The sequence below is a fragment of the Mesitornis unicolor genome, unplaced genomic scaffold (genome assembly GCF_000695765.1).
Source record: "Mesitornis unicolor isolate BGI_N332 unplaced genomic scaffold, ASM69576v1 scaffold3236, whole genome shotgun sequence".
Classification (NCBI taxonomy): domain Eukaryota; kingdom Metazoa; phylum Chordata; class Aves; order Mesitornithiformes; family Mesitornithidae; genus Mesitornis; species Mesitornis unicolor.
Window position 1 is genome coordinate 34,034 of NW_010191515.1, and position 19,751 is coordinate 53,784.

Sequence of the window (19,751 nt, forward strand, 5' to 3'; positions counted from 1 at the left end):
AGAATCATGATAGGGTAATTAACATACAATCTATGCACTCGCAACAAGAAGGAATAATGCGTTTTGTCTTAGTTTAAAGTAATATTGCTTCACATCATACTGATAGTGAACGGCCAGATCTCACATTCACATCTCGTGCTTTTATTAGGTTTGCAGCTTCCACTTTAAAGAACTGCAGAGCTGTGTATCTGTTAGAACATCTCAGCAATACTGAAATAGTAACAACATCTGCAACGGGTGCTGTCCTCAGCTAGTGTGCAGTTTGTTGAACACCAGTTGAGTGGGAGGAAGAGAAATGTTTTAACAAATCTCTACAAAATAAATATATATAGAAGTACTCATCTTGTCTGAGTATTGCTTTTCCTCCTAGGGACTGCACATGAGTCGCTATTTCCTTAGTGCAGCTCTATTCCTCTACATATAAACCTTCTGCTGTGGCAGGACGCACTTCAGATACAGACATCAATACACAGGAATCAAATCCTAAACAAAGTTAACTGCCCTTCTCCCACCATGCGTCACATCACAAGGGTAACTAGATTTTAAAGAGCCACACAAGACAACATGAAACACAGATGTCACTGGAAATGAAAGACCTCTGCCAATTGTTTCCAGCACTCAAACACGATGATCAACAAGACACTACCAACCTGTATGAGACCCTCACACAAGCCTGATTCCTATATTCCTGCATAGCCGTGACAGTGATTTTGAGGGATCAACCCACTTAGTGGATGACAAATGACATTCGTGCTACTGGTTTCTACTGCTGAGACAGGTGGCTTCTGCTGGGGGAAACACTGTGCATATGCTGGTGTTTAGTCACCATGTTTGCTAAGTGTCTTCTGGGACAGAGGAAGGATGGGGTGGTACTCTCCATATCGTCATTTGTGCCACTCACACTGAGACCCACCTTAAAAATAAAGAAATAGGGACTATAATTGTTTCACCTTCTTCCTAGAGTGGCATCCATGTTCTGTTTATTTCTATTTGAGATCGTGTGCCTTTGCTTATTGCACTGACTCGCAAGATTAAGCTGTGCCTGAACTCTAATCAACAGCCAGCTTCCTTTGAACCCACCCAGCATGAAAGACGAAGCCAGGCAGGCTTGGGCAGACAGGGTATGGGCATGCAGAAAAGTCCCTTTATGGCACTGGCCATTATGTAGCTCTCAGATTACAGCCTTCATGAAACTGGAAACCAATTTGTTCTGAAAAGCAGTTTCCTGCGGCATTTCCCTAGGAATTAATGCAGGTATTAGGTTGGCATCCCATAGCAGCATCATGTTCCTCTGGGTGAGTATCTCCAGCAGACAGCAATGTTTCACCTACCAAAGTAAATCACACACAAAGGCCACCAAAACAGACACGACCAGTGATCCGTATTTAGTCCACTGGGACAAGTCACTATTAAGTGAAGAAACCAGCAGCTGTCACACGTGGTAACAGGCCACCATCTGTGTCAAACAGTGCTTTATCCCTGTATAACACACTGCAATGGTGACTACATCAGATATATCTACATCTACCTCTTCAGAGTCCAGCAGCGGTGCAGGCAGGGGAGTTTTACCACCCTCCAGCCACAAGGAACCACCCTATGCAATGGATTTAGAGGTCAGTACCATTTCAACTTCAGCCTACTTGTCTCCTGTGCCTGCTGTGGAGAAGCCTCTATCAAACCGAACTGTAACCAAAAGCCTTATCTGAGGAGGTGAGACTAGCTGCTACATGACATACCTTGTTCACTATGTGTAGACAGGCCCTTTGCTACGCTTAGGAAGGAAAAGTAACAGCATTTCTTTCACTCAAGTTCAGGAGCATGGAGAAATGCCCAGTGGCAGCTCCCTTGCCAGTCTTCCCCTAGCCCATGTGCCATTTCTTCCTTCTATAGAAATGTCACCACTGTGCACCAAATTCCACCCTATGCTGACCATGACCACCATGGCATTGCTAATGCCCTCCACAGTCTCAGTATTAACACGGACCTTTCTGTAGCACAGACCCCTCTGAACGAGCTGTCTGAAGATGTGTCAGCCTCTCCTGGAGGAAAGGGAGGAGCAAACTCACTGCAGAAAGCTTTCCTATCAGTTTGCAAGTAAAAACACCACCAGCAATGTCACCAAAGGTTAAAAAGAAATTTTAAGCTGGAAGTTGGGAGAGGTTTCCTGATGGGAAAACTTACTGGGCTTGGGCACTCCCAAAGGAAGGGCTGGAAGTCTTAACACATGGGAAACTGGAGACTCACCTAGATGAAGTCAGCAGACTTCTGTTTCATATGTAAGAAAGATATATGATCACATAATCTCCTGGGGAATGAAGCTGAAGATAATGCTGCTGAAAGCAAGCTACCTAAGTCCAAAACTAGCCCTGAGATGAGCAGAGAGCTAAACCTGAGCAAGACGCTGTTCCCTGTGAGAAAAGTTTCACTCCTCAAGGACAGTGGAGCTGCTCATCACAAAGGTGATGCTCTGTTGTGCAAGAGATAGGGTTTCCCTGGAGGCTTGTCCAGTACTGCAACAGGGTCCCGAGCCAAATGAAACTCCTCCACTTTCAGTTCCATCATACACCAGCTAATCATTATTTCCAATCACCTGTTTCAGCTGACTCCCAGGAAAAGGGATAAAGTAGTAAAGACTGGCCTGGCAGCTCCTAGCCTTGCAGTGCAGCCCCACAGCTGCAGGCAGGCTTTAGGGACACAAAGGCAGCAGAGCAAATGAAAGTCAGGTCACCTGTGCCCCGATTCCTTCCTCAGCTGAAACACACACCCCAGAAGAGCACTGACCCAGACCAGCGTCTGCAGAGGTGCCTCGGTTCCTGCTCTGCTTATGTGAACAAAGAAATGGTAGAGATACAAAGAGGAGCACTAACTTGTCAGGCTCTAGCTGGGCCAACCGTGAGGAAAGCAGCAGGTTTCCCATGGAGGAATTACCTTGTTTTGATGGTGGCAGACAGCAAACCTGCCCTAAACAGACACCCACTGGGCACGTTCTCTGCTTTTGCTGACTAAAGACTACTGTGGCTCCTCCTCTTCCACCACAACCCTAACTCACACAGGGAGTCGTCTCTCCTGCTCCATTTCCAAGCCCTTACAGCACACAAGGTTGCCATGGCAATTATTGCAGTGTGCCATAAAAAAATTCTTCTATTAACCAGCAATCAGGAAGGGCGATGGAGTGGGAGGAAATAATGAGAGAGCAAGCACTTACTATATCTGCCAGAGCTGAAGACACTAGGATAGAAATGGAATTGGTATAACTCATGTTTTCAGGAATATCTGTGATAAACACATCCAACACAGCAGTCCACAGGCCATGTTTCTACTTGGATATGTATAAGAGGGGGTGTCTGAGCCATCAGTCAACCACTGTACGTGATAAAAACATCTTAGGTGTTGCTCGCATTCAAGCTACAGCTGGGGATAAAAGGAGAAAGGGAAACCCCATCTTCTGCACATCCCTCACCTGCAGACCATGAGCTGAACCTCAAGATTCCACCCAACCAAATGAGTAGCTGTGGTGTCAGGGAATCACGGGCACCAAGCTGGGTGGATGTGCACCTTTTATTTTGGGGCCTGTTCTATAAAAGCAACTTCAGTAAGGCAGTGCATGTAGGCAGAAAAGAACTGTGCTTGCTCCATCAATAGAGCTATATACAGCAAAAATATTTAGGAATGTAAACTCAGTGTTTGTCCACTGATCTTGGCTTGGACAATCACCCTCTCTCAAAAAGCCTGCAGGCAATGTGACCAAGTAACTTCCTTTCCCTCACCTTTTGCTTGGGGTTGGCTTAGGGCTTTGCTGATAATGGAGAGCGAGTGCTGTAGCATTTACTCGGCTGGGTTTGTCAGACACACACTGCTTAGCTGCTTTTATTTTCCCAAGATCAGGCACTAAAAATGTAACTCTAATAATTCATTTTTTATTGCTGCTGTTTCTGTAAACAGGTACAGTCTCTTCCCACTGTTTACTCATCATGTGCTGACTCCAGACACTAAAATTTATCAGATAATATAACTGACTGCTCTGCAAGACAGTAAAGATCTAAAAGGTTACTGAAAAGCAGACGAGGCATTGTACAACTCATTGCCTCAAAGACACAGCTAATTTGATTAACTCACTGACGTACTGTCTATTTGCACAGCGATCCAAGAGTCCAGGTCTGTTAGTGACGGGCTTCTGTGTTTACTTCCCTAGCTAACATCGAGCACGTATACACTTTATAACACACAGCCCATGAGTTGATCTCATCAAACTTTTTGTGGATTTACGCCAGTGAGGACACATGAATTATGTTCCTGGTGACATTTCACTCCACATATGCACAGATATAGTGAAACCAGAACTCAGCAGACTGCAGAGTGCCAGCAGGACAAGAACCCAGTTTGGTCTTCCATTGCCCTGCTGGGTCAGGACACTGCTGGCAGTACAAACCACTGAGGGCTTATTCTCATCATCCACTTAGCAATCTTGTCTCCAAGACACACATGGAAGCAAACCTCAGAGCAGCTAGGTACCATGTTACCAGTGGCCCTTTTAAAAGTAAAATCGAGTGTTATGGCAAATGCTTTTCTGGCACCTGACACCCACATGCTAGGAGAAGCCCAGTACTGCAGAGGGCTCAGTGCTAAGCTGGAAGCATGTGACAAGTGCCCAGTGAGGGCACACAGATCTCCCAATGAGCTTCTGCCCTTGAACACCAGATAACTGGTTCCTATCCAGCTCTCCACAGAAATATTAAGTCTGATCTGACTCACTAGTCTGTGACATTAGCACAGAACTAGTCTCACATTTGGTGTTACTGAGTTTGCCAGCTTTTGCTCATCAGCTGGGATTGGGGCACATGTGTCTCATCTAAGGCAGTCCGAAAGCAGGGTAAGTCAAGCAGGCAGCTCATTAAGTTCACGCTTCACTAAGAAGCCTGAATGTACTGATTCATCCCTCTTTCCTTCCCCACAATCCTGCTACTGCCAGCTTGTGCTGAAGTTCTCCAATTATGTTTATCAAGCTAATCCTTCTCCCTCTTTACTTCCAAGGAGCCAAGCATCTGATCCGACAAACAGATTGAGCTGTACCTTTCGTAGCTTCCCGTAGTCGATGAGCTCTGGACGGTGTCTATGAATTAAAGCGCAGAAACCAAGGCCATCCTTCCAGCTACGGAGAGACAGGAGAGAGCACAATGAACAGTGCTCAGCCAGTGAGAGACACAGTGACAGGCACGAGCAGGAGGGAAGGCACCAAGACAGCAGGACAACTAATTCTGGTTTAGTTTCTAGCTAACAGTGCTTCTGTGAGTGCTGGGAAGGAAGCACGTCTTGTACCTGCATGAGACTGCAATAAGATTCCTTTAAATCCCTACAAAAACCCACTGTGATTAGGACTTGCCCTTTGCATTGCCACCTTCTTTTTGCCAGTTCTCTGTGCATGTCCCGTGGAGCACGCAAGGGCAGGTGTAAAGCTCAAGGTTGTAAAAAAGGTGCAGATACAAGCCCCAGAGGAGGAACAAGTGCACTCCTTAGGGAAAAGGCAGATTCCCATAGCTAGCTCCACTACAGCACTGGCTAGTGTGGATGGCACTAAAGCTCTTTAAAAAGTGCTTTACATTTATATGGTTCTTACAGCTCTTCAAGATGTGCTGGAAGAAGCACTGTTATGCAGAATCTTCACTAGAACACCAGTCAATTTGGAAACATTAAGAGCAGAGCAAGGAAGCCTCTCATCCCTTCCCAGCTCTGCCATACCACAAAGTTTCTGGTGCAGCCCTTATTTCATGGCTCCTAAAGTGTTCTGAGTTTTCACAGAGCAAAAGCTGTCTTTCTTAGCCCATGGCACGTATGCTGCTCTCAGAGGACTTAATGCTCTGAAGAACTTTACGAAAGCAGCAATTGTAAGCAGAATGAGGAATTGGGATGTAGGTACTTGGATCCCATAATAACCTCTGTCTTTAATTTCCCAGGTGTCTCTCTGGACTACACTGTTATTGTGATACCATGCACCTGCATTGCCTTGGGAGTTCAGTCAGGAACACACCAAGAGACGTATGAAAATAAAACAGATTGTAAAGCTAGGTTCTTGCTTGTAACTCACCTGATATGGAAGTTCTGGATGTTTACATTTTTGTAGGGGGCTGTCTTCCTCTGACACCATAACAAAAGCCCTTCTTTAGCAGATGTCTCTAAAGAAAGAAAGGAAACACACCAATTAACTCATTTTCTTAGACAGCAGGAGTCTCTGGAGCATATGCTAGAAAACATGATCAACTCCTCTTTGGTAGAGACTGCGATGAATTATGCTTTATTTAATTTCACTTGTAAGAAAATACCTCTTTGGAAGAGGCTACTGGGATAATTTTGTTACTGTTGTTTTCTTAATGGGATAGCTTTTCGGCATTTGAGAGGCGAGTTTTGTAGGACTTACAAGAGATAGGTCCATTTTCAGTGCTAGTCCTTGAATCAGGCTGCAAGAAATGCAGTAGATTCCAACACTGAAGTTGGTTTTCGGGCTGATCCATCCTTTTGAGCTGCACTTACAGTCTCTTACAAGAAGTGCTTGTGAAAAGCTCCTCTTGGTATACCCGAACCAAGCCAGAAATGTCAGTGAGATGACAGGGGAACAGTAGCTCCCTAGGATCTTCCAGTGACTCACCTAAGAGCTCATTCTGGGCTTTTTAAGTGGCAAAGCCATTTAGTTACCCCAGCTGTTCATTGTTGAACAGTGGCTGGAAAGAGCTAAGATTTACCTTCAACTGAGATATCCTGAATGGCAAAACGAAGGATGATGGTCCAGATCATTCCAAGAGTCATTTTAACATTGCCATCCACGATTTCTATGGGGAAAAAAAAAAGGTAGAAAGAGAAGAAATAGAAAGCACCAAGTTGCAAGTGCAAACCCTGGTAAAACAGGAGCATTGGGGAGCATTCCCTTTTGGAGATGGGAGAACTGGAATTCCAGCTAAAGCTGTTCTTCCCTGCCTTCCCAGGTGCTCTGCCGATACAGCACAGTCTTGCCCAGTAGTACCCAGTAATCAGACTGCTCTCTTCCAGTATAATACTGAGACTAAAGCAGACACTGGTGATCCAAAAGACCAGGAATAAGGATCAATTTAGATCAGCATAAAACCCCACACAGGCCTAAAAATACCTTCTTCAGGTTTAAATCTGATCACTTAGAAGATATAGAGGCCATACTAGGAAAAAGAAAAGCCTTCATCTCTTACTCTGGTGTCCACTCCAAGCCACCTATTGACTGCCCCAGTGTAATTATACCAGAAGAACCAGTGAGGCTTCCCAGTGGAGATGAGCTCTGACAGCTGGTTTTGTCGTGTGAACAAGATACCACCAAGAAAACCAAGAAACAACAACATCTTCATTTCAAACAAGCCTAAATACCCAGAAATTCCTTCAGTCGTATAATTGCCAAAAGACACAACACAGCATTCCTCAAAGTCCTCGCATCCTGCTTGAAGAGGAAGCAGACTCGCGCTGACCAGCCTGAGCAGACCATAACATAAACTAAGATGTTAAGTAGACTGTGCTTTATTGCTCATTGGACTCCACAAAATAAATCAGCAACAGCCAACAACTCCGCTGTTTTACAAAGCGACTGCTTGAGGTGTGAGGTGTGAGCTGCGGGGAGGCAGGGTATCCACCATGTACGGATCAGCACCAAACAGTGAGCAGCTGGGGCTCAAGTACTGAAGTACAAAAATTCCTCACAGACTATATATGCACACGTTATAAATGTGTTATATACATCCTCTGGCAGCCTCCTGCGTGACAGAAGGCTCTTTCGCAAACAACTGACAAGTTACAAGAGTATTTTCAGTAAGAGAAGGGTTAGAATTAACCTACTGTTTGGAGGTAGAATGAATCTAACGAGGCTGCCAGAAACCATTTTTGTACGGCTGTAGACATCTCTGTGCCACTGCTCCCACAGAGCTGCCCTGCAGGAACGCATCATGCTCGGACAAGTGGAAATCCGCAGTACAGCCAACTGTCACCTGTCTGGATCCTGCCACAGAAGTAGCAGTATTTGAAATTTTCCTTTTAAGCCTCCCCCTCCAAAAAAAGTTTTTCCCCTCATGAAACATTTTCAAAATGTGAACCTCAGTGTATTCAAAACCAACAGACAAGCAGCACGCAACCCAAGCACTTGGTTTCAGAAACTATGTCCATCTGGGTCCAAATTCCTGAAAGCTCGTGATTGAGCAATACATGTGGTGGAATTTCCAGTGTAAATGAGAAGGATCATTTCTGCTGTGCTCTGACACACGTCTGCATTTGGGATTTACAGATAGAAAAGAAAAACAAGACACGCCACTTTGTCCTACTGCAGTAAACCCCTGCGTCCACTCCTTTGAGAGTACGCACGGATATCCTGGTGGGGCATCATTTTGCCAAGGACAAACTTTGTCAGTGTGAGGGTTATGGCGCATGGCCCAGGCTGCCCAGAGAGGTTGTGGAGTCTCCTTGTCTGCAGACACCCAAAGCCCTGGCCGTGTTCCTGTGTGACTGCTCTGGTGATCCTGCTGTGGCAGGGGTTGCACTGGGGGAGCTTTCCAGGGCCCTTCCAACTCCTCACATTCTGTGATGATGGCCAGTACCTCCACAGTTCTCCACTCTTCACATTCTCCGGCCCTCCAATAAAGCACTGCAATCAGCTTAAAGGAAAATCCTTACAACTGTTACAAATACCTGAGATATTACCTGTAAATATGAAAGAAAGCACCTGTGTTTTCAGCTTGTTTGTTTAGTCCATGTGACATGAACATCTTCATGGGGATTTTCAAAGAGAAAAAAACCAACCCAGCGCTTGTAAAAACCACAGGAGTTGGCAGGACCACCCTAGGGCATATTTAAAATCTGAAACTAAATTGAGCTCTTTATTTTAATGGACTAGATTAAAATCTGATGGCAATACTTTAATGTTGAAAATGCTTTAGAAACACTCATAAATCAATCAATGAGCTGAAACAGGTAATTAATATTATAGTTCCATGGATTTTAATTGGAAATAAAGGTCAAGATTCCTACACAAAACCAGATGGTGTTAAGTTGCTAATGTGGCATTAGAACTCAGTACCATGCTCTGGTCACGTTCTCAAATTCCAGTTTTAGAAAGTAAGCTGGTGGGGTTAAGGTGGGAAGCATCTCCCCCAGCCCTCTTCACTGCGTTACTCACTTAGAAAGGAAGATGTGCGCTCCCTGCTCCCATGTCTGACTCTTTCTTAGCAGTGCACCAAAGCAAATTCTGGAGGAATCCCACAATATTTCCACCACTTCATCTCTACAGATCATTTGGCTTTTTCTTGACAGAGAAAACCCACTACCTATCAGGCAGATACTGCTGTCAGTGACATTAGTGAGTGATCCATCCCGGGATGCAGACTTAGCCAATCACACCATCCTCAGTCCTTCTCTTCTTTCTCTTCTTCTTCTTTTTCGATTTTCAATTTTTAAATAGAGTTGACAAAACTGTTATTATTTGATTTTTCATTTTTAGAGCTAAAAAACTTCTCTGGACAACGTGGTTACAAAGTGAGCCAGCCTGATTAGAAAGGCCAAGGTCATACATTCTTTGGCCCTTCCTTGCTCACTCGGTTTTCCACCCCTACATTCTCCAATACCAACCTCCTTTTCCTAAGGATCCCTTCAGCTGCTGCCTCTTACGAGACATTTTCAATATAGTGAAATATTGCCAGGAAACAAAAGGGGAAAAGATGGTTGTAAAACAGGTTTGCATGAAGCCTTCTGCTTCCTGGTGATGAAGAGAAAGAAACTCAGCTACAAAGTTGAACGTAACACTACACAGCTGGAACAATCTAACGCTTAATTCAAGACGCTGTGTTTGTTCCCTGCTGATCTAAGTGAGGCTCAGTGGTGTGAGAGCAGTTCACACGTTAAAAGGCTAATAACCAGACAGCATCTTCTGCCTGACTGCGCTTTCCACGTGCTCTTCCTAGGCAGGACCTCTGCAAGCGCTGTCTGCACTTCCTCCACCACCAGCAACTGTTGTCTGAACAGCAGCAGCAAGTACGCGTCATTAATGTCATCTGCATTTAAGGTGGGGGTGGATCAATTGCTGGCTAAAGCTGATGAGGCATCTGCATCCACTGGAAGGAAATTTTTTTGTATTAGTGAATACGCTTCCACCCAGATCCCATTATTGCACCAAATACCACAAACAAAATATGCAAAACCTACAGTACTCTCATCCACTTGTTTGACAATCAATTAAGGGCCTGAAAAATACTCAGTTCTTATGAGCAAGACTGGCTGGCTACATAGATGTGGGTTTTAAAATGCCACCACCTTTTCTAAATGCATGAAATCATTCTGAAAAATGCAAATATGATTCAGCTTACTTTTCTATCCTGGCCTGGGTAGTTAGAAGCAGAATCAATGCTACAGAAACTGTTATAGTCCCTTAGCTGCTTCTGAATCACCCCTTGAAAGCACAGCCTCCAGTTACTCCATGGAGAGCAGGAGTTGCAGGGGATGAACAACTGGCAGGACAGCGTTATCATCTGGGAACTAGAGACACAGAGCAACAACGGTAACATAAAATAAAGGCTGCTCTGCATTTTGTTTATCCTAACAAAAGCCAAATAAAGCAGGATGAGCACCCGTGCCATCGCCTTCAGAAAGCACGTTGCTAACGATGGTCCAGCCAAATTTAGGACAGATGATGGGCACGTACATCTCAGCTCCCTAATTGTGAGTGGGCAGGAAATAGGGACAAATATAACGCTACGTTTCACTCACTGACGCTGACATGGAGAGACCCCTTCCCCTATTTCCACCGTCAAATGTATGCTTGTCCCGCCTGGCGCTTCAGGAGGTGTTTTGCTCAGATGGGTTGAATCTTTAAGCTCTATTTCTCCTTTCACTTGTGCAGGTGAGGATAGGGATCAGTTCATCCAAAGTTATCTTTACGCTGAACTGAGCCATATCTGTCTAAGAAAGCAGCAAATTTCTATGCAGATTAGAGGTGCAAATAAAACAGTCTCAGGGTCACATACTCGACCTATTCAATCTGCTAAATCCCAGGAGCATTCAACACTAGTATGGAATCTATTATAGCAGAAGAAGGCTTCTGAAGTGTCAGATGACAGTGAGATTTAAAAGCAGATGAAAAACCACTTGAAAGCTGCGCCAGGCTAGAGCCTTCCTTGATCCCGGTTTACACAGATCTCCTGTGTGCCACAACTGCTTTGATCCTATGGTCTCTGGCTACACAAAGATGTTCAGAACCACGCCGAGTCGTTAACAGTCAGCAGTGGTTGTAAAAAGCAGCTCTTAACCCTCACTGCTTATTCTGTTGGCTTAGTGCACCCTCCATTTAACATGGACACGGAACACGTCCTGCGCTCATGCTGTGTGTAGGAAGTTCTCTTCAGCTCTGGTTCTCCCTCACTGGGTCATGGCTGCAGAGCTTGGCTTGGAAACAGCAGAGAGGGCTCTTTATTTGATGAAATGTGAGATAAATGCCATGAAAACATTTTTGCTGGCATTACCTCTGATTAAACATAAGGTTTCACATGGCTTAAGCCGACCTAGGAGTCTCCTTGGGATTCTTTTTGGAGCTTATTTTTAAACAAAAATTTTAAAAAGGCGAAAAAAGAGCCAGGACATTGATGGCCAATGCCATTTGTGTGATGTGCACAGAGAGCTCCAGCTGGGCTGCAGACCCTTCACACAGGAGCCTGCTGCCAGCAGAGCCAGCGATGGAAGAAGTGGCCTCCAGCGCAGGAGCACGCTGCCCTGGCCGGTACCACCACACTGCTGCTGGATGGTGGGTGTCTCCTCTGGGAGAAAGCTTCCTAGATCAGTCCAACCTGACTGAGGCAGTCACAGCTCTTTTTTTTTAATGCAGTGTTATGACTGCTTCATTGACGTTTATCTTCTGCTTTACTGCTGCATGATGCCCTCTTAAAGTCTGAAAGCAACCCCTTAAAATTCATGCTCCGGGAAGGTTTATAAATCCCCTCCAGGGACAGAGTTACTGCTGTGCTGTTCAAAGGAAAAGTCCATTTTTATAGCTGATGTGCAAGTTCCTGTGCACCAAGATCTGGATGGACTGGGAGAAGCCCCTGCAGCACGTTATGTTTTCTGGTGACAACCCGAGTGGCCTGGGCTCGCTCTGGGTGCATGGGCAGGCGCTGGGGTGAGGGAGCCCATGCTGTGATCACACCTACATGGTCTGGGCTGGCATCAAAGCACGGGCTGAGAATGCTGTATAGAAGTCTAAACTAACCTTGGTCCAAACTTCAGTGCCCTGCTACTTTTGGTAGTATAAGGAAACCCATAGGGGTTCACCATGAAGCTGCATGAGCACCAGGACAAAGGAGAGCCAGAAACATTAGGCAGGGGAGGTCAGGATCACTGTTTAGACTGATATAAATCATGGCTTCTGTCACAAAATGGCACCTCACAGCCTATTTCTGCACAGGATAACTGCCACGAATCCATACTGAATACCTGTGCTCTGGAGATCTTTGGTCACAAACCATTTTACTTGCAAATGATTTCTAAGTGCTGAGAGGGCACAGTCACAGCTGATGCAGGAGCAGAGGTCAAGAAAGAAAAATCCAGCAAAAGGAGAAGAAAAGGCAAACTTGTGCCAAGGAGAGCAGAACCAGGAAAAAAAGGGGAATAGAGCAGGGAAGATAGGTTTTATGAATGCTCTAGACACCCTGGACACCCAGAAGGATTCAGATATCTGCCCAAGATCCAAATGACAGCAGGAGCTGTCTTAAGGTACAAGAACTCTGGGTCCAGGTCGAACTACCAGTTTGAAAATGGTCCCATTTGGGACTGGATTCATCAGTCTTTGTTGTAAGGGCACAAAGTGACCTCAAATATGCATTTGTGCCACGTAAGCAGTACTCAGAGTCAGCAACACCCTCAGGTTGCTCCTGTGGGAAAAGCTGAGAAAACCAAAGAACAGTTTTGCACACAAGATATCAATATCATTGAGCTGTTTGCCTCTTGTATTTTGCCAAACACAGTACAAGTGTCTGCAATGTCTCCCTGGACATTAGTTTCAAACTGCTCCAAAGTCTCTGTACACTTAAAGCGGAACATTGAGAGAAAGGTCTCAGTGAGGCACACATAAGCACCTGCAGTGGCTGAGGTATCCTGGCACAGAACAAGTGGACAATAGGATGGGCACATGTCCTGGAGACATCCCCAAGAGCATGCCTGAAAGGCCAAAATTAGGGACAGCAGGCCTACGCTGCTCTGACCTCCTGTGCTAAGAACAGGCAGGGCTCACCCTGCAGCTCCACTACTCTTCTAGAGGAGGAATGCTCATCCAGAACTGTATCGTGGGCTCATTTCCTGGATCTGTCAGGAGTTTCCCTGGAGAAACCACACATTTCCATCTGTAAGACGGAGATAACAAACCTTTCTCGTTTTCCATGGTCACTGTAAAGGCAAACCTAGAAATACCACAGAAGCAGAGCGTCTCCACAACGATAGTAACACCACGAGTCCATAGGCAGGACTCACACAGGCCCAGAGCAGAGGAAAACAAGCGTCACGAGAACACAACCCAGATAAGATGACAAGCTGTTAGGGTTTATAAAAGAGCAAACTATCTTACTAACCTGCAAGCCCTTCTGGGTCTCAGGTGATATATACACAAATCACTCACCCTCTTTGCTGAAAAGACAAAAATCCTACTAAACCTGTGCTGGAGCCTACATCTGGCTTTGGCCCATAGGATGTCCCACAGCAATAGGGGATCTTTCCCAGCAGCTCTGTAACAAGCTAAATAAAAGCAGCTGCTATGCTTCAGCTGAGACTTTTCTTGGTGTGAGAAAGAAACATTCCAATTAATTTGTTTCTGTCACCACTCAATGTTGTCCTTAACTCACGAGAACCAAGAGAAAAGCAGGAGGAGAATCAAGTTTGGCAGCTTGGTGTGAAGGTGGAATTTGAATCCAGAGTAAATGCCTAATGTATCCCCTTTTCTCCTCCACAGCTTATTCGATAAGGACATGGTAGGGCTAGGGAGGCACAAAGTGAAGCGATGTGCAGCCATGAGAGAAAGGCAACACCCAGGCATAGCTCGGGCCCCAACAAATCAGCTGGTTTCTTTACCTTCTGCTCCAATAGATACTAGCTTGACTCCTTTGCTGGCAATGAAATCCAAGGCCTTGTTCACGTTGGATATTTTGTGGACTCGCATTTTACCTCTTTCAGGCTTCGCCAAACGTTCACCTAGTCAGAAAAAGAGAAAGAAAAAGAGTATTAGAAGATAATTCCGAACCTTTCTTCCCTGGTGGGTGCTGCCCCATGCTGGTGGCTCCTGCTGCTCAGCCAGGCAGAGGGTGGACCTCCCTGCACCCTTTCTCGACAGCCAGAAAAAAAAACCAGACAGAAAAGGATCTTTGTGTTGCATCGAGATAATTTAATAATAGAGGAACTGTGGCACTGAGTCCTTTCCAGAGAAGGTTTGCATCAAAGGTGAAAAGGTCCTTCAAAACTGCACTGTGCTGGGCAGTGGAACGAACCTCCAGAGCATTGACCGCAGATAACGATGCCTGGAAACAGCAGAAACCTCCCTCCCCCACACAGACAGGTGAGGAGCTCCCCTCCAGCATTTACAGCACCAAATTTACAAAGCAAATCTCTCCTTCGTGGAAGTCCCGGCAGTCAAATGAGGGTGATCCTGTATCTTGCCTTCTCTTTCCCCAGCCAGCACACAGCCCTCCTGCCTCTCCAGTCTCCACTGAACGGCCAGAACTGCCTGTATCAGGAAAAAACATCCCCTCCTTGGCAAGTGGCTCTTTAACTGTAAGGACTGTCATCTCAACTCCTTCCCATTACGTGTCTGCTGTATTTCTCACTCCATGCAATGGTCTCTTACACAAGGGCAGGCACTTTAAAGGTTTATAATGAGGCAGAGAGAGCCTAGCTCTGAGGTGAAAGCTGGTAAATCTCTGAGTGAAATGAGGCTTAGGGCAAATGCCAGCTCCTGACTGGAACAAAGCTGGAAGATTTGGAAAAGCACTTTCTTGACATCATTTATTTGAAAGAGTTGCGTTAAGTACAGTCACGGCCTTCTTGATAGGCTGCCTGTAACCATACTCACAGCCTACTTCTAATAGCACTAATTCAACACGCAGAGTAAGCAAATTAAAGCCTGGACAGACAAGTGGACTTTTCAAAGGAACTTCTGCTAAAAATGTAGTAGGATGGGGCCATAAGGAACCACCTGTACAGGCCACACACCACCAGAAATGAACAGAACAGCTGCTTCCAGATCACAAGCTCCACAACACCAAAAAGATCTAAACAGATGCAAGCAGGTTTTGCACTGTGAAACAAAAGTTATGGGATAATTAAAAAGAGATCAAATGGGCAAGTCCAGGCAAGTCATTACTCACCTGACCTACTCGGTTCCAAAAGTCTCCTGCTGTATCTTGAACCTGGATTCTTAAGTCAATGCAAGCTGAATCAAAACCTTTATTTGAGGCTTAAGGGTGAGAAAGAAAAGTACTTTTTAAAGAACTCCCTTTCATACTAAAACTGGATGGCCTGTTTCCTTACAAAGCAGTGAGAAAAGCTAAAAGGGAGAAAAACAGATTATCCTCATAGCCATACCCTACAAGGAAAGAAGTCTGGAAATGGAAATCCTTTAGAAGTGTTTCAGGGATTACTGTGGGCTGCTGTCATTAGCTCCCAAGATGAAGAATAAGACCACATCCATTTTCAAAATGAAACACTGTTGTCTGACAATTTACGTAAAAACATGTATTTATGGTACTACCTCCATCCTAGGATTTCAAAAACCTCTTTTGCTTTGATGGTGCCTCAGGAGCACGTCATGGTACGTTGCTTTCTTTTTCCATTTGGATAACGCCAGTAATTCCAAATACAAGCAGCAGCATTTCTGTGGCAGTTTCACAATGACATCTTTACACACAGTTAGACTTAAGCAGACTTACGCTGCCAAATGTCAACAAATGGGTTGAGCCAGCTAAAAAAAAAATAGCCATTTTCTTCAGCTCATGTGACTGTAAACCAGCCTTGCAAAGAGAAAAATGGAGACAAGAGATTAGGTTTCAGCTGGGACAGCAAGCCGATCCAACTCACCTTGTGGCCGCACGATGTGCATTGCCAACACAGGGGAGAGCACCCGAACTGCTCCGTCCAGGGCTGGGGAGAGCAGGGTTGTTCTCTGACAGAGACTGCAGCCTCCCTCTCTCAAATACCACAACAGGATATTTGTTTTAGAATCATTTTTTGGGGAACCTAAAAAGACCCAAAACTTGATGGCTATTTCCTTCAGACTTGGACTTAATTACAGATGTAGATTTCCAGAGAAAAGCTTGATCTGGTTCCATGCCATACATTATTAATGATGTAGACTGTTACGAGGGAAGCCTGCTTGAAATATGTTCTGCTGTCAGCTATTTGCATCACTGCTTTATTTCTCAGTTCTCTCAGCTGAGACAGTGAAAAGGTCTCCTCGCTTCCATTCTCTGGTTCTCATGTCCTAGCCCAAGGCTGTACTTCAAAAGCCAAATAATGCAAGGAAGTGTTGGCAAAGAAGCTGTTTACAGCAAATTTGTTTAGGAAATATTTCAATTAGTCATTCCTTTTGTTCAGGGCGGGGGCAGGGAGGAAAGCCGTATAACTTTATTTTAAAACTACGAAATGTGAGCTTGGCCTTTTTCAGTCTTGTAGTACTATTTTTAAAATGGCTTTATCAGGGCACGGAAACGCATGTAGTGAAAAATGAAAGTGTATCTTTTGGTGCAGTTTTGGGGAAGGCAAGGCGAGCAACTGCTCCTTCCCACACAGGGGCCAAGAGGAGAGGACTCAAAGGTGGAGTCCCAGGACTCTCTGTGGAGCTTCCTCCACCACGCAGTGGCAAGGGTCCGAGGGGCTCTGGCTGGGCTGGAAGGGGACCTGTCAGCAGCACAGCTCACCACCACAAGGTCGCTGAGCTCTCGGCCAGCCCAGCCCAGTCCTCTCATGGCCATCACCCTCTGTGTTAAAAGAAAGGGTCAGCCCGCCACACAGCAACCCTGCCCACACCAAATTCCCATTAGCAGCTCTGCAGTCTCCCAAAATACGGGAGGAGGAAGGTGTGGAGTGAGGCAAGAGCTGAAAGGAAAGGCCAGAAGCTAGAACTGGAGGGCTAAGAGCCATCCAGAGACTCACCCTTTTGGCAGGCAATCAGTGGGAACCATGACAGGAACATACAGGCAACCCCTTGCCAACGTGCAGGAGTCTCCTTACCCCCATGCTGCTCCTGGGCTAGGCTGCTGCTTCCCCAGCTACAGGCCAAAGGGGCTACCAGTTGGGCCAGTAGCTGCAAGGAGGCTCCGTAAGAGCAGCAGGGCTCATTGCCAATGATGGAAACGAAACTGTGTGAAATTTCTGATCTTTTGCCACCATACCCAGGAGAACTGCGCTTCTAGATGGGCCTAAGGAAAGGATGCTCAGGCCTTAGTGTGTGAAGGACCATGGCCTCTGGTGGGATGCAGCCCACAGCTGCTGCTCGTGTCTTTGCCCGCTGGTCATCTAGCGTCAGGCTGCAGGCACAGAGCTGCTATGATGGGGAAATGGTGTGCCCACACCATCAGTGCACTTGGAAGACATTAGCTTCTTCCCAGATTGAGGGGCATCTGACAGGCCCTGCAGGTCAGCTCCCAAATGGACATGGACAACAGAAGAGTGGGAGGCGAGGCAAGGAAATTAAGCAGTTTGAGATATGAGATCCCCTCTGCTTTAGCACTGAGCCACATCTGCCCTCCCCTGCTCAAGCTTCTCTCCCCTATCTTCCAGTTCAGCAATTAGAAACCAAGTCATCAAGGGTTGCAGCCCTTTCTCTGCAAGGGAACACAAATACAGAAAATAAACTAATAGGACTCTGCTACCTCATTTCTTACAAGTACTGCAGGAGTAATGTGTGTGCTGCAAAGCTCTGAAAATATTTTGTATTCTGATGCCTCCAAACCACCAGCATGGGCAAAACCCCCGAGGTTTAATCCTATAGTCATAAATTCTGAAAAACACATACACTGAAAGCATCATTGCAGGAATGGGGTCAGGGGAGGAAACGAGGGGCAGGGGGGAGGCAACCTGAATGCTTCTAGCATGGCAGTTTTATTGGAAAATGTACCACGAAGGTCAGGAGTGCAAGTCACTGGGTTGCTATTACTGGCTCAAAAGCCATCAAAAGAAAGTCTGTGAGCGTACAACTCCAGTTTCATACATAAAGGCTTATCCCCCCTCAATGCCTCCCACAATACTTTACTAAGGTATTTATTTCATCAGCACATCAATAGGGATTACTGCTTATATGAAATAATCGCATGGAGTATCTGTCAAGTAGTGGAACATTTGTGATAGGGAGTGAAAACAAATCTGACTTAACTTGTTCGTGCCACTGTTTTTATTTCAGACTGGCTTTGCTGGGATTTTGCTTTTCTTTGGCATTTTTTTTTTCCCTGAAGGGTTGAGCACTGAGCTCAGATTGAAATTAGAATGGAAAAACTTCAGTCACAGCTGAAACTGAATGACACAGAAGATTTACTGGTTTGACTCCTCTCTTCCAATAACTCCTATCCTATTCCCACTGTCATGTGGCTTTGGGATGATTTGCCAGTGCAGCATTCCCACACTCTTCCCAGAGCCGCTTCGTCAGTCCTGCCAAGCAGTGAGAGCCGTTGCCTGAGTCTTCATGGGAGGCTGCGCATTCCTGACAGGCAAAAGAAAGCAGAGGCAGGAGCAGGGATGCAACGGGCAGCCTGCACAGGCCATGAGGTTTGGAGTACATTCCAAAAGCACATTAATGGTCACTGCTGGAGACAAGATATTCGTTAGGGGGAAATTTGTTCTGAATCAGAAAGCAGCTGTTCTTATATTCCAGCAAAATCTGCAGCAATACAGCCCTTGCTGCCCCTATTCTGCAAGAAAGGAGGAGGGCAGATATCAGAACAGAGATGCTCAGGACACTTGAGAGCACTACACAGAACCTCTCTCACCTGAAATGACTTCCAGAAGTAACATGAGTTTAAGACCATCCCTGAAATCTTCCTCTATGTTCTCAATCTGTGTCCCAGCCTTGCGGAGGTGAGAATTACACCATGCTGTAAACGTCTAAAACACAGGAAAGAAAGAAAGAAAAAAAGCAGTCAGTAATCTTCCCGGAAGGCAAACAACAGTTCAGAACCAAAGCACTGCTGCTAGGTACCATGACATAGATCCAGATGCTGGTTAGGTTATCATCTTTCCACCCGCTGTCCTTGTGGATCACAAGCGTTAGTACCTAAATATCCAAAACGGTTGCAGGGTGTTCCCATGACAGAGGGAGCCTGAGGGAGACAGACAGTCACTTCACAGCTCCCGCACGTCGCATTTTGTGGAGAGGCCCCTACATTTTGTGTTTGGTTTAAAACACCTCGAAACTGATTTTAAGGCACACTAAGTGCTCGGATTGCTAGGGACACCAGTGATGTTTGACGACACATCTTAACATAATACAAAGGAGAATGGAAAACAGCTTTCCAGATCTTGTTTCTGGACAGGTGCTTGAGAGAAAAAGGACCATTCTTTCACAGCCAACTGCCTCTGTGCTGTTCCATCCCCAGCAAACACTGCAGACCTTGGACAGACACTGAGGGACAGCGCGCTGAGCTCCTCGGCCGTGGAAACCACAGCCCAGTAGTGCCTGTCCTGCTGCCCCCACTCTCACTGACTTGCCGCTAAGCAGAGCTCCCTCCTTGTGTGGAGGA

At 45.8% G+C, this 19,751-nt stretch overlaps 1 protein-coding gene across 2 annotated transcripts in view; it reads right to left on the reverse strand.

Moving 5' to 3' along the window:
- Positions 1–19,112, reverse strand: part of LOC104542436 (alpha-actinin-1) — a 45,228-nt gene extending 26,116 nt beyond the window's left edge. For both annotated transcript variants that reach the window (XM_010186744.1, XM_010186743.1), the window contains exons 1-5: positions 19,002–19,112; positions 14,101–14,220; positions 6,735–6,821; positions 6,083–6,170; positions 5,071–5,149 (exon numbers count right to left, since the gene is read on the reverse strand). In XM_010186744.1, the coding sequence (XP_010185046.1) occupies positions 5,071–5,149; positions 6,083–6,170; positions 6,735–6,821; positions 14,101–14,220; positions 19,002–19,026 (399 nt within the window). In that variant the 5' untranslated portion in view covers positions 19,027–19,112. The remainder of the gene's footprint in view (positions 1–5,070; positions 5,150–6,082; positions 6,171–6,734; positions 6,822–14,100; positions 14,221–19,001) is intronic.
- Positions 19,113–19,751: the final 639 nt, after the last annotated feature.